Raw genomic sequence first — 23,586 nt, 5'->3', positions numbered from 1 at the left:
GATGTCAAAACCCCTTTTTTGTGCATTGTGTAATAAGTTGTGTGTTTGCCCATTTGAACTTGGGGTTTTATTGTCTCTGTTTTCTATTTTATTCTACAGGGACCAATAATGCTCACACATCTTTCTGCTTACTCAGCTTTGCAAATGCAGCCAATTGCTATCATAGATCACCGTTGTTTTTGACATAGTCTGCCTGACATGTTTCTTCCCCTCTTCTACTTTCTCCCCTGCCAAGGTGACAAAGAAGGCATCTCTGTCTCATCTCAGAAATTAAAAACATCAGTTGTATTATGTTTTGCTTATTTAGAGTACAAATTCCAGTCAGTTAAAAGGGGTAAAGGAAGGGAGGAAACCTTTTTTGATTAGCTCTGTAAATGACTTTCGACCCAGAAAAAAAAAGTATGCTATTTTAAAAGATAACTTTATTTATTTATTTGAATGAGAGTTACATTTAGAACACAGATACTGTTTGCAGTGCAACGTGGAATCAATGCTTTTTTCCTAAACCAGTGTTGTCAGCTTTGGATCTGCATGGAGTACTTAGCAGAAGAGTACATTATCTTTTAATTGAAATTCCAAATCCCAAAGGTACCATTATTTGCGGTTTTGTTAATACTTCTGTCTTTAATTTACAAAATAATTATATTTAACATAATGTTACTTGTCCTAAATGTTTGCCCAGGCCCTCCCATCACACTTAGTTGGGAGCAAGGGTGCCTTAATCTTTCAGACAGTCCTGCAGTAGAGAACAGATAATATGTCTGCCACTTACTTTTCTTTATCATTGCTGATACATCACAGACAGGGGTGAAGTACAGACACACAGTTCCTCCTTGGCAAAGAAATCCCCATGGCACTAAGCTGGTGTATGTATGTGCCAGTTTGGCTGTAGGGACAAGAGATCCTGAGGTCAGGTGTGTGTTTAGGTGTAGTTCATGTGTTTGGGTGTAGGCTTTGGTGTGCCTGTTGTGCTTCCACAGCTGCTGGGGCTGCACTTATACCTCGGGGTGTTGTACAGCCAGCTCCTCCTGCCATAGCAAAGCTGTCACTGCCTCAATGTCTGCTGCATTCGCTGTACTTGCTGCCTTGGTAGTGCACTGGGGGATGAAGGGGCCTTTATGTGATGCCTTAAGTTTTGGCTTTCATATTTTTCCCTAGGTGAGTAGTTTTGAGCTTCAGATGAAGTGTTAGTGAGCTCTCTTCACAGAGCAGGTAGACAAAACAATTCCATTTCTAGCTTGATACTAAGGACAATTGTTCCAAGTTTCAGGACCAAAAGCAGAAACAATGGTGGGCTGAAGATAAAAAACAAGAAGGGTGAGACTTCATAATCTGAAGCAGTGGTTGGACAATTAACTCTGATAATGCAGATGGACCAGAACTTATACAAATGTGAGGCCTCAAGAGCAGTTGTCCATTTTGTGACCATTTTGGGTCCATCTGGGGTGTAGTCCTGGCCAGGCTCTTGTACTGCCCAAGGTGTGTCCTTTAAGGCTTGTCAATAAATACCTACTTTATTTTTAACTCTCTCTAGCCTCTGTTCTAGGTCAGCCTTCTCAAGGCATCCTATGAACACAGATTCTTGTCAGCAGCCTCAAGTAGTGCTATGAGGCCCTGAGGTTGCTGTCAGCCCTGGCTGTTGTGCTGCTTTTCCAGCTGGTGTCAGAGCAGTGCAGGGAAGGTGTTTGCTGTTTTCTAAAGTCTCCTTGCCCTTGTAGCTGTTTGGCTTCTCTAGAAATTTGCCTGGCATTGATTAGGTGAAAACTGGTTTTGGTCACTACCCAGGAAGTGCTCTTGAAGCTGAGCACGCACTTTGTGGTAGAAGAGCAACAGGAGAATTACAGTGTGGCGTAACCACTTGGACTGGCCAGTGATGGAAGGCAGAAACTTGCACTGCCAGGCTCCAAAGTACAGTTTACTCAAATTTTATTTGAGTCATTTGGCTAGGGTTTCTTCTGTTGCTAGCCCTCTGTCTTGGAGTAGTGCCCAAGCTTTGGGTATGGTTTACTTAGGAACTCTTCCCCTACTGCTTTCCAGAATAAAGTGCAGATTGCAGCCTCCTGTATATAACCAAGCAGGGTGTGTTTTATTGTGCTTTTCATTCATGGAGCTTTACGAGAAGGAGACGAGACTCCACATGGGACTGCAGGCATGAATTCAGACAGGCAAGTGTCTGGAGTAGTGGTTAAGACACACAGTTCTTCCTTGGCAATTCCCAGAAGATTAGAAATGAGACCTTAGGCTGCAGTTCTTGGAAGAAAACATTAATTTGACCTCTCCAGCTCATCTTATGCTGTGAGATCTGATGAGTAATTTCTGCTAACATGGGAAACATGAAGAGACTTTCCTTTCCCTCTTAATTTTCTGTGCAGATTACTGTTTTTTCTAAGATAAGTGCCAAATCTTTGGGCTGCCCTCTTTCTCATAATGTGCACTCTTACACACACAGACAGCTAGCTACATGCTTTTCTAGGTGGGGGTGAAGGAGTGCTAATTACATTTCATCTGCTGCTACTGAAGGAGAACAATATTGTCACAGAACCAGAATATTAAGAATGGTGACCCAGGTTTTTGTAGTTGATAGGATATGGGCCTTTTTGTTGTTGTTTTACTTTGCTACACATGCAGGTCTCTAATATTATGGCACATACAGAAACATCCCTTTGATCTTTTTTTGACTTAGTTGCAAAAAGAAACATTCAGCACCTGTATGTGATGGGTTGTGTGTCCCTTTCTCTATTCTGTTCTAGATTTCTTACAGTCTAACAGAAGAGGGGGTGCCTCTGCCTTGCATGTTCATTCAAATTAAGGATCTCAGGGGTTTTAAAGGTAGAAAAATGCTTTGAAAGGACTCATCTCCTTGTTCTCTGTTCAGCATCCTAATTTCTAACCCTTTTGAGCTCTATCACTGTTCTCCAGCTGCATCTCTGGGCCTCAGTTGTTCTCTTCCACAAACTCTACCAAGGGCATTTCTGCTGTTATCCCATGCTACCACCACTCCTTTCTCCTTTTCCTTTAGCAGAAATACTTAGTAAAAATATCTGCTATTGCCCTCAAATGGAGAACTAATAAAGGATGTCAAGGAACAAAATTTGCTCTGTACTTGTTGGGGACAGGACACTGCCCTTTCTGCTGCTGCCTGACCTGTGGCTCAGGGAGCAGTGGAAGTTAAGGTTTTTGAAGCCCAGTTCGTAGGGAGAGTTTTCTCAGCTGTAGCTGAACTGCTCTGAACCTGTGAGGGCATTTAATCTTCAGCACATATATCAGAGACCAAATGTAAAATTTCCTTTCTGGTGTCTAGGACCCAGTGTTCTGATGGGAAGATCAACAATGTAAAGAACATTAAATAAGGAGGGCTTTTTGCCCAGAGCCTCCTCATATGGCCTAGAAAAGAACAATATGTGCCAGAAAAGTATAACTAGCTGTTTGTGCTTCTGCTTTTGGGACAAAATATAATTGCCTACTATATTCCTAAAAATATGTGAAAAGCTGATCTGTGCTGGACTCCTAAATACTGCAGCCATATGAAGAAGGAAATATCAGTGTCATAGACACAGAATGAGGAAAAAATGGTTTTGAAGTCTGGAATCTGGTATCTGATGAGTCTTTTCACAAGGGAGAGGAGAATGACTCTGACTCTATACAATCTTCATTTGTGATTGTACCCTGAGTGCCTAAATGTGCAGCTCTTGTATTGTCACTTGCTTAGTGGTTGGAGGTGTGAGGGGGTTTGGTGTGGAGTATCAAATAATTCTGTGCTCAGCTAGACCACTAGAAGCATCTCAGCCTTCACTGCTCCCGCTGTTTCTTTATATAGCTTTGTACTGTGATCTGCTTTATACAGTACTGATTTAAAGTTGTCATAGCGGGTTTCTCATCTTGTGAGCTGTGTTTACTCATTGTGAAAACTGCTGCTTGAAGGCAAAACACTGCAAAATGTAATCTTGACAAGTATCTTGTTGCTCTTGTGGGGAGGACATAAATATTACTGCATTTAAGTTCAATTTTGGGAAATGTGTTTCAATCTCACCATTGCTTATTTCCCTTTTCCTGAGAAGTTTCATCTCGCATAAAGAGGTTCTGTGGAGTTTTTTAACAGATCTACACTCTATTTTTTTTTCCTTTTATAAAGGAAGGAAGGCAGGCTATGGTGCAACAAAGTCCAGAGAGTTGGTTTGGCTGTATTTTTGCAATACTGTTACTTCTATGTATTCTGCCCCAGCCCTCCCTTCCTTAAGAGCAACCTTGATGTACAGGGTGTCTCTTCATCACAATGCCAGGAAACTAGCAACTCCCTTTCCTTTTATCTGATTCTGATTTCAGTCACTCCACATTTTCTCAGTTTCTCACTGTGAGCTTCTATTTTGTGTATCTTGGAGCTGTGCTCCGAGATGTATAATTTTCCCAAACCCAGTAATTAAGGGATTCTTGGGATTGAGGAGCCAGCAGAGAAAGGAAGGAAACTAAGCAGTAAGTGTTGCTGGAATTCTTGGTGTCAAATGGGAAATGTCAAGGCTTCTGGTAGGCTTGTATGACAGTAAATGTATGAGAAGCAAGGGGAGGAAAGACTGACAAGGAGGCAGAGGTGTGCCTAAATATTTCAGCACAGGGGTGTGTGTGTATATGGGGATGCCTGGGGTGGAGACTTCTGTTACTACAAACTTTTGTCATGTGTTTTCAGCTGAATGTGTCTGGGTTGCTGTTAGGAGTGTATTTTCATAGAAAATAAAAGATGCTACACTAAGTGCTGCCAGTTCAGTGAGTGGCAGCTTTTGTCATTAGTCATGAGTATTTCAGCAGTGCCTGTATTGCCCCATCACTGAGGCTGCTCTTCCAGATCCAGTATAAAACTGGGACTTTGAATTTTGTCTAATATCTTTACTCGTGAATAAAACAATCCTGTCTTTTTACAACCTCTGTATTCTATTATCTGTTCAGTATTTGGTGTTTGAATTTGTGCATCTTGACCCAAACTGTTGTGTACTTGTGGGTGTGTGTGCACTGTTGAGTAGCATTCTGGGCTGTCCACATGTTTAGATAAATGTGCTGGGATTTGTTCCACCAAAAAAGGAACTTTGCCTGTCTGTAAAATCTTCTAGGTTGAATGGTGCTGCAGAAATACCTGTACTTACTTGCTAACTCTCTCTTGCTGCTTATTTCCTTCCCTCTTCAGATTACACGCTTACAGTGGAGGCGGTGAAACTGAAGCCATTCTTTGTAGCAGGCCACACCTTTGAGATGACATGCAAAGTATCTTCCAAAAACATCAAGACCCCGCGCTATTCCGTCCTCATCACAGCCGAGAAGCCCCTCGCGGATCAGTCGAACCCCAACGGAACCACGCGCATTATCTCCTTGAACCAGGACTCGGTAGTGCGGCTGGAAGACTGGACGGACCAGACCCGTGTGGATGGGGTGGTGCTGGAGAAGGTCCAGGAGAACGAGTTCCGCTACAGGATGTACCAGACCCAGATCTCTGATGCTGGGCTGTACCGCTGCGTGGTAACCGCCTGGTCTCCAGGCGGTGGCGGCATGTGGCGTGAAGCAGTGAATGGCTTATCCAACCCTATCCAGATAGACTTCCAGACATCAGGTTGGTACAGAGCCTGGCAGCCGTGTGTCTAAGCCAGAAAGGGAGAGAATTCCCTGATGCTTTCCCATTGATTTCCCCGTGTCTCAGAAATACATACTCTTTGGAACAAATGGTGCGATGGCTGAGGGCTGTGCTTGTCTTCTTTGGTGGTACTTGTGTCCTTTGTGCTATTGATTGTTTACAGAAAGATGTTTAATGAATTGGCTGTAATCATAACCCCTGGGTTTTTCTCTACTAATGCAGCTTTTATGGTCCTGCAGGCTCAGAGCTGGTTCTCAGTATGGAGCAACTGCTGCTGCATTTGCCAGCTGTATCACTAGATTGTTAGTAGTGGCTGCTCTGGAAGAACATAAATATAAACTGGATTTCTGTTCCAAAACAGACTCTATTAGCATAGCATTAAATTCCCTGCGCACACCTCGCTGTTGATGTAATTGCAGAAAATGGTCAGGTCAGGGTAACATTTCAGCCATCTCAGTCAGTGTATCCTGCCACTGCAAGACCTTAGAGGTCCCTCGTGGCTGAACTACAAAGCTCCACAAATTGGGATGAATTTCAGAACCCAGAAGGACATCCTGTTCCTCTATTGCTTGCTGAAACCCTTACCTTCAGCTGTAACAAAGCCTGCCTGTTGAGACTTTTCTATGGAAATATTCTGGTCCTGATATAATGTTGGGGGGAGGGAGAGACAAATAGAATTGATTTGGATCATCAGAGATGCATGTTAACCCTGACTTCTGTCATGTTATATTATTGGGAAGTGCACTGGGAGCTGTTTTTGTAACACTGGTGCATATGTGAGTAAAGGGCTCCTCTCATGATTTGATAAACCAAGCTGGTGGGGTTTTGAGCTGATGGGGCTTTCATGCTCATTTTCTGCTGGTAGTAACAGGCTGTAGCATATTTAGGAGATGTGTCTGTGTCTAGGCAAGAGCAGCCTGACTTCTGGTTGGATCCACAACTAAGGTAATTGTTCTAGATGATGTGGTTCCTAGGATCTGAACTTGCTTATATGGCACACTGGGGAAAGGACAAGGGCAGATCATAGGAGGACAGCCTGGCAACGAGGATGTCATTTTATAGGAAGCTTTGAGATGCAGCTTTGATCTAAGCTGGCTAGACAGAGGACATTGACTCAGCTTCTTTCAGTTTTAGGTAATTTCTCAAGATGGTTTAGTGGACTGCAGTTTTAGCCTTATTGCTCTTCATATCTGGGTCAGACACAGTGGGAGAGTAGTATTTCCAAAGGGGGTAATAAAAGAAACCAGCAAAAATAAAATAAGCCCCAAGCCCCAGCCTTCCCCTCCAAGTTCGTATGTGGAGGCCTTCCTGCACAAAAGTGGTGGATGGTGCCTCTCCCAACGTTGTTTGTGTCACTTGGACCTCCCATCCATTGCTGGGATGCTTTGATACCCAATGTTCAGAGGGAAACCTGCGAGCAATGTGAGGGAGGGAAGTGTGCGTGTTGTAGTCTTGACTTATTTTGCTGTCAGCCTCTCCTCCCAGCCCCTTCACCCAGATAGGATTTCTGGAGCGTGGAGCGAAGAAAGGGAGGCAGCGTGTAGAAGTGCCCTGGGAATGTGTGAATTCCAGTAGCAGGGCTGGAGCAGGGGGAGGGGTGGTCCTGAAGCCCTGTCAGCCTTTCATTCTTCACAAAAGAATGAAGAAAGAAATGAGATCCCAGGCACAATTTGCTGGAATGCTATTTCCCAAAATAATCTTGGCACGTAGCAAAATCTGTCTTGAAATACCTGCAATTTTCTTTAATTGATAGATGAACTTTGTGTCCTTCAGTTATTACTCAGATATCCCGGCTGGATATTCACCTTTGGGCACGATGAGAACATGCCATGAGCACAGCTAGAATGAACCAACTGTGGAATTACTATTTGGGGAATCATCTGGAATTAATTATACAAGACAGAAGATGTTTTGTCGGTGTGTTACTTTGGTTTTGTTTGCTGAAGCCTCCTGTCTTTGATGCAGACTGAGTCAGGGAGCCAGAGGTAAATGTAAAGTTTTGGAGCTGCTATGAAAGCAGAGCTCAGATATCACACCCTTCTCTTGCATCCTGTGGCACAAGCAGCTGTCGAACTTGTTCTTCAGAAAAAATCAGTTGGTGCCACAATTTCCCTAATGGGCTTGGTGAAAGGCAGAATTTCCCTAATGGGCATGGTGAAATATCTCTCCATGTTTGCAGGGAGAATTTCCCCAAAACTGGAGGGAAGATACTAACAGGAAAGGTGGAGGATAAAAGAGGGGCATGCAGCTTTCCAGGCAACTGGGGGAAAAAAAAAGCTGGGAAGCACCAGTGTGCTGAATCCTGAGTTGTAGGGAGGGTGGGGTGTGGTATCTTCTGATGATCTTACATTTGTCCTGGATAGGAAAACTGTTAAGGGGTCAATTGCACTGATTTTTTTCAAAGTGTAACAGAAATACAACTTACCTATAACTGCTGGAGGGAATATAATACAGTGTAATTTTGAAAAATAGAATGTATTCCAGTCTCCTCCATACTTTGAAGTCTTGGGCTTGGGCAGCATTTTCAGCTTCCATCATGGCTGTTGGAGTGGGGAAGGGATCAATAAGGAAGCAGCATTTTTAGCAAAAGGAAGCCCTTAAAGGATTTTACATGAAGCTTTTAGTCCTAGGAGGAATTTCTTTCTCAGTTGTTTTTATTGATTCCCCTTTGATGGGGGATGGTGAGGCTTGCTGGGACTGGAAATCCTCCTCTCCGATTTGACTCTCTCACAGATCTCTCTGAGCTGAGTGATGTTTCAAAGAGGGGGCTTTTTAAGCATGCATACACACTGTGCAATGTGATCTCCCTGAGTGGCAGGGGCCTGTGAGCTTTTCATATATGAGCTGGGGACTGCACACGTGAAACTTCAGTGTTTCCTGCCACAATAGGTTTGAAATGTGGCAGTGCTCTGAAATGTTTTTCCATGAACATCTGTGGAAAATGTCTTACTCAGATTCTTTCCATCCAAGGCAGAACTTGCTGGCTGCAAGCAGAGTTCTCCTCTCTTCTTTCTCCACTTGCTGTTGCAAAGGGACGTATTTATTCCGTTTGGTTAATGATCTGAAATGTTCATATAAAGGTGTTTGTTTGAAACATCCAGAACTAAAAAACAAATTTTATCCACCAGACCATAAGAACTGGAAGCAAGGGTACGGGAGTGTGGTGAGGAGGAGCCTTCTAGGCTTTAGTTTTCAAATATTCGGTCAATGGCAGATTGTTCTTTGCTGGATATATTTTAAGACCAGAGAGGATCTTGTGAATCTTCTGGTATGACCTCATGAATAACATGGATCACTAGACCAGTTTCTTGGAACTAATGCCTTTTGTCCAGCTGCTGTAAGCAAAATTATCTGGAGGGCAGGGGAAGCTGTCCCATATGAAGAATTTAATATTCCTCAGTGCTTTTTTGTTTGTCTTCACAGTGTAGGACAGAGAGGTTCTGCCATGTCTTTTTTAAAAGGTTGCTCAGTGATGTGAGGAACAAGAGCAGCTGCCAGTTTCTGTCTTGAAATGTTCTCTTAATTTCATTGCACTGTTTCTACTCCAGTGCATCCTCTCTCCTCCCAAGCTATTGGTTGATGCATGTGTACACAGCCTTTCTTTCAGCCTGGAACACACCTGTCTTCTGTCTCTTGCTGTTCTTGTCATTCCAGTGTATGAAGCCAACTTCATAAACTCTGTTTCGGCATTTGTCCTTTAATTTTCAAACCCTTTCACCATGAACAGGGCAACCCAGGTTAGTGTTTAGAATGTCTTTGCCTGCTACACACTCTCAGGGATTTCCACAGAACTGACTTACTTTCCTTTCTCTTGAAGGAAGCAGGGAGAAGGAAGCTTTTAATCTCATGTTGATGAGTGTGTTATGAAAAGGAGCCATTTGGAGCTTGGCTGTGCTCTGAGCTGTTTCTGCTCTGTGCCACTCAGCAGAGGGTAGAAAGTTCCGGAGAGGCAAAAATAAAGGAGAACTTGTAAGGGAAATATCTCAATGAAATCTTCAACTCTGGATTACATCTGCATGTGAGCTCATTGCACAGCAATGTATTATCATTCACTTTGGAAGAAGCTGAGATAAACCAAGAGCTGCTGAAATACGAGCTGCGTATTGATGTTGAACTTGCAATTAAAATGAAATGATGCCCTCCAATGACCCCGAGAGATACTCAATTTCAAGAAGGGTGAATAGAAAGTTTCTTAAAGGAAAGAAAGCTTAATCACGGAAATGAATGAAAAGCAGTGCAGCAGAAAGTCTTTGGCAAGAAATGCTGGTATTTTCCAGCCACTGTTAATGGGCAGGAACGTGCTTTGTCATTGTGTGCCTTTGTGCCTGTGCGCATTAATTTGTAGCTGGAAGTAGAAACCACAGACTTAACTACTGAGGGTTTCTTCCAGTAACAGCCATTATGAGGCTTGGGGTAAAGCTTGTTAGGGAACAGCTTCACGTAGAAGCTGGGAAAGGGCAGGGGTCTGGAAAAGTGAAGGTGAAGAAACTCATTACCTGGAGAAAAGCAGGTCATGGAATTCTCGGTTGAAGAGTGAATGATTTGGTGCCAGGGCAGAGATGAGTAATATTTTGGACGATGCAGAACTTGTGGGTTGCATCAGTTGTTTTTCCCATTGTGGTCTGTGGTGCTGTCTGATTGGAAGCAGGGAAGCTGCATGCAGGAATTCCAGCCCCCCTGGTCAGTAATGGACTGGGCATGGACTTCTTGGAGGGAACAGTCTGCCCTGGGTCTCTGTTGCCATCAGATTACTTGACCTTTCTCTTCTCTGCTTGGCTGGAAAATAAAAGTAGCTCCTGTCTGTGGGGAGACTATACTTTATTTCTGCAGAGAAGTACAGGGAAAAATCATAATCAAAGAAGACAAAACATCACCTAGGACCCTAGATGATGAGGATCTCTTCTGTTACAGAACTGGATTTTAACTGGCTCTTGGTTTTACTCTCTTTCCTTTTCCCATTTTTCTTGCAGATTTAGTGTTTGGATTACTGAACAGGGAAGGAAGGTGGGTAGAAAATGTGGTGACATCATGTAAAGAGGGCTCAGAATTTGTCTCCAATTTGTAAATTCTTAAGTTGAGTAAATTAACTCGATCAACTTGACCAGCTCTTTCCCACCCTGCAGCCCCTTCAGTGTGAATCTGATTGAGGACAAAGTAATAAACAAATCTTGGTTCAACTTGAAAATACTTTTTCCTTTTTATATGTAGAAGAATTAGCATAGCACTTTTTAGCTGAAAACTGTATCACTATAGGATCTGGCTCCAGGAGATACGTTCCTGGTAACGTGAAATCAACAGTTTGAGCACTGAGATCTAACATAAAAGGGAACATTCAGAGAAAAGTACACTGAACAAATCCTGATTCTGGAAGCAAGTTTCTCTTTAAGCACTTCTGGTTTTGTACTAGTAAACTTCTAACCTCAATTTCTTCACTTTCTGTTTAAAGTTGTGTGGTGTTTTTCAAGTGTTAGGAGTCAAGAAGTGCTCTGAGAATTCTCACTATCCTGACTGCAGATGCTTTTTAATATAAAATGGTTATTACTTTAATAAAGAAGAAAACTTATTTGGGGGTTTTATCTAAGCTTACTTAAGGCCTTACTTACAGTGAGGAACAGATATTTTGGCTTATTGTAAATCAAAGATCTCAGCAGAATATGGCAGTTTGTGACGCTTAGCTCTTAGAATTGTGAATGCTGCTTTGTTTTGTAAATCTGTGCTCTTTTGCTTCCAAATTATCTGAGGGAATGACACTTATCTTCAAATCTGAAGTTGTTAAAATCCAGTTATTTCTCAGCTTTCAAGCTCATGAACAGCTTTTTAAGCATTTAAGTTTGTTTTGTTCTTGATGAGTTTTACAGGTCATGCTTGATCTGTCAGCCCTGCAATTGAAACTAAATTGGTTTGTTTGTTCTCCTGAGTGACCAGCAGGTGCCAATAAGAGTACTTCAAACTGTTAAATGCAGGTGGCAGGATGGCCAAAGCCACATCGTCTGTTATCTGCAGAGTTCTGTTTTTCTTGGTGTTGGTATAGCACTAACTCATATCTCACTGAAGGAGAGAGTTCCTGTCACCTCCCCAACCTTTCCAGTGACACTGTAAGTGCTTGAGCGTGATGGTGCTGGGACCCTGAGCCAGTGTCATCAGTGTCTGCTGGGACTTGCCCGTTTTACCACGTGCCTGTATCTGTAACCTTGGCATTGAGATGTTCAGCCTCTTTTCTGTGTGGTTTTTTTGTTTGTTTTGTCTTGGAGGGCAAAAACTTGAGAAAAGTATTTGGGGTTTGTGTTCTGAGCCTTGCTTGGTGTGGTCCAGATCCAGGGCCTCTTGAACACTGGGTGGGGGAATGGGGCACTCAGACAGCCTCCTGTCTTCTCAGATTTCTTAAGGGAGGGAATAAATCTCTGAAGGTGCTTTATTTTGTCCTTTCATGTCTGAGGACAGCCTGAGACCCAGGGCATGGGTCATGTGGGCAAGAGGCCCAAGATACACCCAAAGAAGACATATAACCCTAGGAAGTTGCAGCCACACAGTTTTCGAGACTGAACTGAGGAACTTTCACCGTAATTAATCTTGCTTAGGTTTAAAATAAATAATTAAATGTTCTTTTCCCTCTTTAGCTTAAGAGGGAGGAGCACAACCCCCAACACTTCTCTTGACTCTTTATTGATACCCAGTTCTAGCACAGGACAGTGATTTCTCCCTGGAGGACAAGATAGTAATTTGCCAGAGATATTACCTGATAGGTAAATAACTAAAGGGAAGGACCTGTTTGTGCCTTCCCAAGGGGAAGCATGATCCTGAAATGCCAATGCAGCTGATGCCTTGGAGCCTTCCTGCCTAGGAAGTTTTGGCTCTTCATGGGGGAGGCTCGGTGGAGAAGTGCTTGCTGACCCAAACTGAGGAGTGTGTTGGGAGTGCTGCATCTCCATGATCCATGGCCTTGGATTGAGTGACCAACCAAGCTCAGCTTTTACCCTTGTGACATCCAGTGTCCAGGAATGCTCTGGCTCCGCTCCACATTAGTGGTTTGTTGGTTTGACAGGGTTTGAAGGCAGTGTCTGTTCAATACAGGAGGTACCTGGACTTCCAGCCTAGAATAAGGCCTGAAAAATCCCATGTGCCCTCTGCCTTTCCTTGTTTAACCTGCCAGGGCAGGGGTAAGGTAGCCCATTCTTTGCCTGACAGAGCTGGAATCATCTCTTGCTCTGCCCCTCCCAGCACCCAGCCTGTCTGCTGGAGTAGAGCATGTCCCGTATTCCTGATGTGATGTCACCCCACTTGCTGCAGGATAGATTTAGGAAAGACTGAGCTATGGACAGTATCAGGATTATTATGGGACTGTTCTGCCTTTGATCAGTGCAGCAGAGGGACTGTGCTGGGAATGCAGGGATGTTCCTAGCAGATTTTGACAGTCTCTTTGTTTCTTTTCTTTGACAGTTCACACAAAGCTTGAGACTTTTCTACTTATAGTTGGCTGGAGTGCCCTGGTCCATGCTGCCTTTAATCCCCTAGGACCTTGAACTTCTGTCTGCCCAACTCCAAATGAAAGGATGGAAAATGTCTTGATTTGTCTGAGGACAAATAATCAAATAGGCTGCAAGGAATATAGTCTGGTTTGTATGTGTGAATGTCAGGAAACAAATTGAATTCACACAAAACCAGTTTAGATAGATGCTGAGGAAGCATTCAGATTAATCTCTGTTCATCTCCTAGGAAAAGGATTCCATCATGCTGATCTTAAGTTAGGGCTGCAGCCTGCTTGTGAAGTCACTTACCTGAGCAGCTGATCTCAGTATTCTGTTCTCTTGTTTCCTTAAATATGTTCTAGCATAAACATGCTGGTGGATAATGCATGTACAATCCATATATTGCACCTCTGCCACCCTTTTATCCTTGTTTGGGGGGGCAATTTGCACTGTTAATTTTAAGAAAGACCTTCTAGTGTCAAAATGGGTGTCAGACTCTTATATGTCTGCATACTCCCCTTGTGTGCAAAAGTACAACTGCTTCTGGGGCAGAGGACTGGTGGAAACTGGAGGAGAGGGGATTTTGAAAGCTGGAGAAGTAATTATTGCATTGTAGTTGGAAATAATTTCTTATTATGCTGTGTATTATCTCTTGACCAAAACAAGCCAGGCCCTTGTAGTCTAGAAAAGCAGCACCAAAAATTAAAGCCCTAGCTTCATGATACATCCAAGTTTCTTTCCAGAATCTCAGTTTGGGAATTATGTGGGGGGTGAGTGTATGCCATGTGGTGAGCTATCAGTGTAGCTTTCCACAGAAACCTGTTGAGAGGGCAAGGCACAAATGGGTTGTTTTGGATGATTTCCTGAAGTATTCTTCATTAAAAGTATTGTTTGCCACTGATCTTCACTGGATTTGAAATGTAGGGTTCTTGTACTAAAAGATTAGCAGGTAAGAGTGGAGGAGAGAAAATAAACAGCTTTTCTTTCCTCCCTCCAAGCCACCCTTCTGTGCTTATTGTTGCTGCTGCTGTGCCAGAAATAGGTAAGCCAAGTAATAATGGGAGTCCAGGGAGTGTAAAAAGGGTTACTTCTTAATCTGAGTCCCAGGTTTCTTCTTGGGTTCCCTGGCTCTTTCCCCCAAAGGCATCCTGGAGGTCACCATTGGGATCAGCTTTCCTTCTACTTGTCTCCTTCACCTTGATTAGTAGAGAAATAACAGAGGCATTTTGGTACATTCTTTAGTTTCTGCCCTGTGAAATAGAGAGTATTAACAATGCTGGCATATCTGAGGAGTTGTGATTTTGTTACTTTTTTACAAGAGATGCAGCTTTTGTCAAAATTTGGGGATGTTTTGGGTTTTTAACTTACACATGTCAGAAGTCTTTTAAAACATCTCAGTGTTGTCATGGTATCTGAGTGTTTCAAAACAGTCTAATGGTTTTCACTGATATCATCACCACTTTGCAGCTGAAGGAGTTACTGTACCCTTGGGCTTTGAGACATCTACAGAAGAAGCTATCTATGGCAGAGCCTGAAGGAAAACCCACAGAAAAGTATTATCAGATGCATTACTTGTATTGTCTGTTCCAGCTCCACTGTAGAACCATTGCTGTTGTTAAGATACTGTTTTGCTTTAACTTGAATTCCTATTGACAGCCTCAGCAAAATGATCCAGTCTGGATTAGCCTGAAGACCTTAACACCCATGCTCTTAAAGGAGTCACCAGTGGAAGATCAGCTCCTTCAGTGCTGGAGAGTAGAAGGCAGATTTGGGGAGCAGCCTCTGTGCTGGGTGAAAGGTCTGATGGTTTGGGTACTTCGTTTTAGTACAGGATTAAATGGCTAAAAAAGAAAAACTATTTTACAAAAAACTTAAGTGGCTGCTTATCCCTACTTCAGAGCTCTGTTTCTAGAAACCAGGAGAGAATACTTCAAAAACGTGCAAGAAGGCTGTTGGACAGTGAAGTAAAGCCTGTCATGAATAATTGTGGTTACTCTTTTCCAGGTCCTGTGTTCAATGTCTCGGTGCATTCTGACAGCCCAACGATTTACCAGGGCGAGGTGGCAGATTTGCTGTGTATCGTCACAACGGAAGGAATGCCACTTGAGCCAGGTATTTCAGCAAAATTATTTCACTTGCAACTCATTTGCCTTCAGAAGGACAACCCTATGTCCTTTGAGTGAGGCTGGAGAGTTGAGAACAATTCTGTAGAACTAGGTAAAAACAGGACAGTGTGCTTGCTTTTACACAGCTCAATTTAAAGTGGTTTTCTCTCCTTTTTACCTCCTGAGGGGAGAGGGAAAAAATGTTCTTACCATCAAATCCTCTTCTGCTGGCCCCACCAACTGACCCCAATGCAGGTAATCTCAACCTACAGCCATCAGATGGGCCATGAAAACTATTCCCTTTAAATGGAATGGAGTTCCATTGCCTAAGCCATTTAGAAGAAAATGGTCATCTGTAAAGAAATCTTAGACACCTGGTCAGTCAGCTTCTCACTTCAGCGTAAATTTAAGGCTTAAGGTAAATATAAAAATCATAATAGTTGACTGCTGCAGCCTGAATGTCAAAGTGAATGTTCATGGACTTCAGAGTTGAGCATCCTCTTTTTATGTGGAAGAAAGAAATACAGTACCTAGTTCCTGTGAGAAGGGTAGCAGACACGAAAGCAAATTTTTATGGAGAGCTAAAGAGTTCAAAGAATTGCTCAAAACCTAGCTGCTTGCCAAGCATTGTCTGAACTGCTTTTCATCAAAATGCTGTGAGCATAACTCTCTTATACCCAGAATTTGGGTTTGGAGTGAGTTGAGTCATTATGTATATGAATATAAGCATCTCTTTAAAATAAATCTACAAATATATATGTAAATATAAATATGTGTTAATATATCTAAATATAAAGTTGTTGTGATTCATGCCAAACCTAAAAGCCTACACAAGAACCACTACAAAAGAGGTGCTGTGCAGAAAATATTACTTATGATGTAGTAGCTGATGAGATAAAGTACCAGGCTTAGTAAAGGCCCATCACTTTGAAATTACAAGATGTCTGTTCTACATTAAATCTGTGCGTGGCAGGGAAGCAATTTGCTAGATTACAGTCATGTGCTGCCTGTGAAAAAATGATAGAAGTCTGTAGATTGTATTATTGAAATGCTTGGTAGGGAGGAAGAGCTGAGTAAACTTTATTGCTGTCAAAAGAGTCATAGCCTGGGATATTGGGCACAGCAAGCAGTGATGTGTGCCTGTGCATCTACCTCAGCCTGTCCTGTGCCTGCTGCTCAGCAGGAAGCCTTTTCCACGTTGAGGTGTGCTCAAGCTCTTGCAGGTATTGTTGCAAGGCAGTACTCAGAGCAGCTGCCTCCCTTTCCAAAGCAATAATTGCTGACAGGGAGCAGCTGCTGCTTCTGCTGGTGTTTGACAGCCTAAAGAAGCTTGGCATTGCCTTGTGAAAGAGGCCTCAGCATCCCTGACTCAAAACTTGAAAACTGGAACACAAATTCCACCTGAATGTGAGGAGGAACTTCTTTACTGTGAGGATGACCACACACTGGAACAGGTTGCCCCAGAGATGATGTGGAGGCTCTTTCTCTGGAGAGATTCAAAAGCCCTCTGGACAGAATCCCATGTCATGTACTCTAGGATAACTCTGGAGCAAGGAGGTTGGACCAGATGACCTCCAGTGGTCTCTTCCAGCCTTATCCATGCTGTGAAGAGGCCACTTAGTAATGGTGGGGCTCTCCTGTCTCTTCACTGAAGTTGAGACTGGGATGGGTTTGTGTGTATTTGGTACCTTTGGACTGGGAGGAACACAGACAGGGTAAGGATAATCAAAAAGGTTGAAGTAAAAAGCTGTTGTCTTTTGAGGAGCTGCTGATCAGCATAGTTAAGTTTTAACTGGGCAGCTTCACAAGGGTTTGTGGGTGTCTGTTGAATTGATAGATTATCCCTGGAGCTGGAGATGATGCTGTTTCCAGCAGTCAAGGGCAGCCAGAGCAGAGCCTTAAATGTCAGCACTGTAATCTGTTCCATAGCTGGGTAATGTCATCTTGGACATGGCAAACGTCTGTGGTGTTTTTTTATCTTGTTTCTTTCATGTTGGTGGTTTGGTTAGTTTCTTTATTTTTCAGTCTGTAATGGGGCACAGACAAGTGAACCTAGAGTGGAGTAAAATGTGGTAATGTGGCAAGCTTTGAGGGGGCTTTTCAGTCCATGCTCTGAGCCTTCAATTGCAGGATGAGCAAGACTTGGGGCCTAACCAGTCATGCTGTGTGATGAAACACAGTCCTTGCTGGTCCTCTGGATGAGACTGGCAAAAGAGCTGCAGGGAACAGCTGGAATTTATGCAAGGTGTGCAGACTTGCCTCATCCATCTGCCTTCTTGGCCTTGGGAGCTGGAGGCTCCTAATGGAGCAGGTTAGAGGAAGGGCTGAAGGGCTTGTATGGTAGCAAACAGATGGAGTTCCTCACTGGTAACCTTATTCCTCTGTATCCCATCTCTGATGTGTCTTTATGCTGTGTCAGTATCACAGTTTAATTCACAACTGGAATGGAGGACTTGCTTTTTAAATTAGTGCCAAATGTTAGACAGACTGTGAAAATAACAGGGCTGTCTCATCCCACTGGGGACATGAGGCACACTGTTAGGGAAAGCCTACACCTGGCACTTAGAGAAACAGGGCAAGAGTTATCAGCATCTTCTGGCAGAAAACAGATGACTGCACTACAGACATGGTCATTCCATTTGGGAAGGTGATGAGAAAGGAGAAAAGAGCAAATGCATTTGACTCCCTTCTGAGGGGCGTGGTGGCTGTCAAGGCCATCTGTACTTCTCATGTCAGACCCACTGCAGGGCTGTGGTCTGTGGTCCCTTGTGAGCAAAGTGAGGAGCAGGATGCTTCATAAAATGTCCTGTTAAATGCACATCCTTCGATCATATTTGGTATGCCAGCCAGCTCTGTTCTTGTGCACACAGACACTCAATTTTGCATGTGGATTAGTATGTATGCCTCCTGTAGTACATGGGTGTCAGCTGCCACCTCTTCTCCATCTTTGTATGCACAATTAAAAAGAAATAAAGTACTTCCAAGGAGCTGAAGAAAAGCTAAATGACCAGTTAGCTTTGTCAGTGCCATTTGTTAGATTGATCCTTTTTTTTTTTTTTTTTTTTTTTTTCTAGAGGCATCGCTTATGGTTTGAACCCTTTTCTGGTAGAGGCAACTCACAATGCTTTCAGTGTGTGTATCCGCCCTGTGGGAAATTTTTAAAAGGGTAGAAAAGGTTTTGGTGTGACTGCTACATGCTTTAATTTCCTCTGCTTCTTTGAGACCCTGCTGAAATCGAGTGTGTGTTACTATGCCCAGTACATGGCAGCAACTGCTCCATCTAAAGAAGTGCTCCTTTGGCTTGGCAGCTGTGGTTGGTGTTTTGAATTGATATGAGGGGAATATGTGTGTGTGTCAGTGGGGAATAGTAGTTCTTCTGTGCCCTGAAGATATAAAAGCTGCTTCTGATACTTCTGTTGAATACACATTTTCACAAATGATCTCTCTAGACTTCCCAGATCACCCATTCTTGGGCTGTGTGCTTAGGGATTTAAAAGTATTACTTACTGTGTCTGAAAGGAGATGTGGGGTTTTTTTATCTGCTCCAGACAGACCCAGTGGGCACTCCAGAGAATTTAACAAAACCAGCTTGTTTACCCCTTATATGGCTTGAAGTGGTTTGCTCAGCTCTCTAGGAAGCCCTATTCAACCTCATTTAAATGTAGTAAACAAAAAGGGTCTCAAAATTGTGATTCAACACTGTAACAGGATGCTGAGAGAGTTCCATTCTAAGCAGTGGAAGTGTATGGTTCCTAAGAAGCTGGTCTAGAAATAGGATTCCCTCTTTTGAGGAGTGATTGGTCAGGGAAGTAGCTAAGACCCAGACAGCTTAGCCCTGTGTGTCAAATCAAAATGTGCATAAAGATGTGCTTTACATGTTGATGATCCTCGCTGGCTGAGGAGGGGAGGAAGCACAGCAGCACTGTTAACTCTGCTCACAGAGCTCTGAAGTGTCCAGCTCCCAGTGCTCTCTGTTCCTTTAGGGTTGCATGTGTGCTGGTGGCACTGAAGTCCTTGATGCTCTTGTGAGCACTGGGATGTTCTGCTTCACCTTTGCCAGGTGTCCCACACTACTGACTGTGGCACAGAAAGAACCAGGAAAAGAAACCTTTGTTGAGTATGAGTGTGGTTCTTGAAGTGGAGTTTTTGTAGATTTGGGTCAAAAATTGAGCATGATTCATCAACATTGATGCAAGGTGTGTGGAATGGTGCAGATGCCAAGTGTGTGACCTGGTTTACGCCAGTGAATCTACATATTTATTAGCACTTGGAAGCTGCTAGGCATGTTCATCTTTGGTATTTAGAGAGCACCTGATTTATGTCCTGTGTTTGCTAAATTTGCCTGTGTTTTTATTGCATGAAACCCAGAGATATATAGAAATTAATCAGATGACTTTGCTGTATTAAGCTATTTCAAGGAGGATAGTGACAGAGTACTCGGAGCCAAATCCTCCCTCTGACTGTCTGTGGTGAGTCACTAATTGCAGACTGTATACTGGCTAATAAAATATGTTGGCATAATACTGTTGTCCCATGTTGTAATTACAGAAGATAGATTCAAATATTTCAAAATGACAGCGAGTGCCTGTACCCATGTGAAGGGAAGGGAGCCTCAAATTATCTGGGATTCAAAAGGAAGAATTCTTCAAAGCTGCCTGTGGATCTGAAGACTAGATTATTATCTTTAAATATCTAAATTTATTACTTAAACCCTTTCTAGCAAGGTCAGTGGTGTGTTTAAGTATAATTTGACTTAGCCTGAAAGGTGTCCATAATGCTCCTACAGCACCTGGAAACACAAGAGCAAGCATCAGTCTTGGATCTTTGGAAGGAATTGGTCATTCCCAGTGCTATTACCGTATTTGGCATAAACTGACAGCAGGGATGAAGAGTGGTTTCTATAAACAGAGCTCTCTCCAGCAGAGGCCCTGTTTCCCATAGACACTTGGATGAATGCACAAAGCAGAGGTCAGAGTTTGCTCTCTTTGACTGAACATGTGTTTATGGTAATTTTTATTAACTTTGGTTTCAAGGGAAGTGGTCCAAGTGCTCTGCCAAGTATCTCATAGGAGAATTTGTAGGATGGGAGGCAAGAGGGATTCCTCTGGGGGCTGCTGGTCCATGTGACCTGTGCTGAACCCTGTGTAGGATTGGGGCACTTGATCCTGCTGTAGGACTGCAAAGCAGGCCAGGTGCTCTCCCGAGGTTCTGTGCATTGCCCAGACCACCAGGCTGTGGCAGGCAGGGCAGGAAACTGGCCTGTGTCCCAGAGCAGTGTGGTCAGACACTGTCTCTGCTAGTAACATGTGCTTTCTCATATTTTTGTTTTGTTTTTGTAGATGTGTGTAAAAACCGTGCACCTTAGGAAGGAGTTAATTATGCTCCAAACACTGGTTTGTTTGAGTTTTTTTCTGTAGTAAGGATGAATGTCCCATGTGGCCAGCTGATAATGTCCTTCAAGTAAAAGACTTGAGGCTATCCCTTTACTTCCCTTTACTTTAAAATATGGAGGTGCCCTTCTTTGCCTAAGAGCTAGCTTGACTGATAGAGACTTAAAAATTATCTTCACTTAGATCTGTAAACAATTTCAGTACAACAGCAGGCTTAGGGCTTCAGTGGAGTTCAATGTGAAAGTTTAAGAGAAAAGCAAACTCAGACAAAAGATCAGTTTTAAATTTCAGATTGCTAGTACTTTATTTTTCAGAGCTCTCAATACAAGAAAATGGAGGTTTGATACATTGCCAACAATCAGTGGGGACTGCCTTAGGTGTGCACACACTGTACCAGTACTCCAAACTCAGGACAGAAATAGTAACTTCTGTTTCCAGTTTGAGCCCATCGGTTTGCTTGTGTGCCAGGAAAGAAGACCTGTGAGGAAACAAGGGAGCAGGTTTTCCTGTCTGGGCTGCAGGTCATGCCAGGTTTCAGACTCTGACAGGTGTTGCTGGGCTCATGAATAGCAAAGAATAGCGGTGATTTTTAAAGTAGATGCTGAGCTACATCTACCTAATAGGCTTAAGACTGAGACCTGCTAATGAGATCAATAGGACCTTGCATGAACACACAGCGAGCTAGATGTGCTGGTGGACTCTGACTACCTGTCAGCTGTGTTAAAAGTGTAAGTTCCTGCAAATCCATATTACAGACTGTGTCTTTGGGTGGTGAAACTTGTACAGGGCATCATGTCTGATGTGTCACAGTAACCCACAACTCTGGGAAAAGTGTATAAAAGCAGCATGGTCAGGCTTTGCTCCTGAATGTTTTGTACTGTTGCAGGTAATTTTTTGTGCACTGTGCAGGGTTTGTGTTTGTTTAGGCAAACTCTAAATGTAAGGAAGGGGCCTTCAGGAAAGAGCCTTCTGATCTTGTGGCTGTGTAGGCCCTCATGAAGACAGTGATTGCAAATCACTTTCTGCTAGCAAATATCTAGCACTCCCACCATCTTCCACTATGGGTGCAAAATAACTGTTGCACTTCTTATGATACTAGGCCTGCTTGGTAAAAACTTAAATACAAATTTCAGAATCGCAGGCAGAAAAGCAAGAAATCACTTCTGTGTCATCCCTGTGGTAAGTCACCCTTTCTGTACAACTCCATTCTTCCTGTCAGTGCATTTCATTGCAGTTCACTGCTGGAATCTTCCTTGAAAAATTTCTTCCTTGAAAGGGCTTGTTCAGGGGACTCTCTCTTTTTCTTCCTGTTTTCTCTTTTTTTTCTTGCCTCTGCTGTCAGCCCAGTGCTGGCTGCGCTGCTTACAGATTAACCTTTCTGCTGAGAAATGGCACTACGAATACTGTTCAGGACTCACCAACTGAATTCTTCTTTGTCCACAAACACAGATGATATGTCCTTCGATGTCTCCTGGTTTGCTGTGCGCTCCTTTGCGCTGGACAGAGAACCCGTCTTGCTGGCCTCGCTGGACCGGAGAGGGATTGTGACACAGAGCAGGAGGAATGGGAGCAGTGATCTCAGCCTGGAGAGGATCAGCCCTCTGGAATTCCGTCTCCGCGTGCACGGCTGCGAGGACCATGACTTTGGGAACCACTACTGCGTAGTGACCCCGTGGGTGCGGTCTGCCACGGGCGTGTGGCAGCGGGAGCCTGACATCAAAGCCAAACCCATCTTTCTGTCTGTGAAAATGGATGGTAAGAGACTGAAACATGTGTTCTCAATTTAGTTTTTAACACCTTATTATGTCTTTTTGTGGCAAACATTCCCCGTAACTTTTAAAACTTTTAACACTTTTAAAGGTGCCTCTGGTGATCTCATTAGATTTTGTCATCTTTTTTTATGGTTAGTTTCTGATTCAGGATTCTTCAGAGTAGAAGAATCTGTTCTGCCTAAACAGTCGATAGATATAAGACTGGAGCCTTTTCTTTCCTGATCACCTCTTGGTGATGTTTTGTGTAGCTGAGGCATCTTTCAGTCAAGGGCACAGTATTCTCTCCAAGTGTTAACCCTTCTGCTGCCTGCTGGAGGAAGCCTTGGTTTGCAGATTGGGCACGTGAGTTAGTCACATTGTGGTTAGTGTCAAAGCTGAGAGGAGAAAAATCAGAGCTCTGACTCCTTCCTCCCTCTCTAATGACAAGACAGGTTGCTCCCTGCACTTATACCTTGTCTTCTTTCCACCTAGAGTTGTAAGTGTTGCTAGACTTCATGAGCATGAAGTTGCACACTAGATACTGCATTCAGCACATAGCTAAGGAGGAAAATGAATACAGGAGGGGTTTTGAACTAGTTGCTTTCTTGATCTTTCCAGGAGAGGTCATTTTTGGAAGTTCCATGAACTTGAAATGAACAAGAAGCTTTTGTTCTCACCACTGTGCTGATAACTATTATAACTGTACTTTCTGAACCCTTTTCAGTTCTTACTGCCTTTTAACTGAGCAGTAGGTACTTCAAAATCAATTTTTTTGTTTAGGCACCAGCTTTGAAGGTTGATTAGACAGGGTAAATATATAGTAATTCTAATAATTCAAAGCATAAAGGAGTCCACTCCTTGCTTTTTGGAAATGTATTACAAAGAATGCAGCCATACTCTGCCTCTGATAAGTCCAATTGGGTAAACAGTCCAATACTTTTGTTTGGAGAAATGTGTGATAGGATGACTCTTGGAATAAATTCTACTTTGCTACTCACTCCAAGGTTCTTCTAGGAGTTTCCAGCCTCTCCAAGGCTTTGAAATGATGGAGAAAGAATTAGGGTGGAGAGGAAAGAGAGACCAGTAAAAGACCAATTTTTCAAACCTGGGAAGATGGAAATCAAGTAGGAAAATTAGTGTAATTTCTTTCTGAAATAATTAATCTGTCCCTGACTGAATAATGTGGTATTTTCTCCTTCTTCAGTCAAGAAGAAATAAAGGGAATGTCTGAATTTCTCAGTGATATCTAACAAATGTGCC

General features: G+C 43.1%; 1 protein-coding gene across 2 annotated transcripts in view; it reads left to right on the top strand.

Moving 5' to 3' along the window:
• Positions 1–23,586, top strand: part of PTGFRN (prostaglandin F2 receptor inhibitor) — a 66,079-nt gene that overhangs the window by 38,941 nt on the left and 3,552 nt on the right. For both annotated transcript variants that reach the window (XM_005524190.3, XM_014253601.2), the window contains 3 exons: positions 5,174–5,593; positions 15,085–15,192; positions 22,025–22,330. In XM_005524190.3, coding sequence (XP_005524247.3) covers positions 5,174–5,593; positions 15,085–15,192; positions 22,025–22,330 — 834 coding nt within the window. The remainder of the gene's footprint in view (positions 1–5,173; positions 5,594–15,084; positions 15,193–22,024; positions 22,331–23,586) is intronic.

The sequence above is a fragment of the Pseudopodoces humilis genome, chromosome 2 (assembly GCF_049639895.1).
Source record: "Pseudopodoces humilis isolate 2021_Gansu_Grassland_sample_001 chromosome 2, ASM4963989v1, whole genome shotgun sequence".
NCBI classification, from domain to species: domain Eukaryota; kingdom Metazoa; phylum Chordata; class Aves; order Passeriformes; family Paridae; genus Pseudopodoces; species Pseudopodoces humilis.
This window is presented reverse-complemented; position numbering and strand designations above follow the sequence as displayed.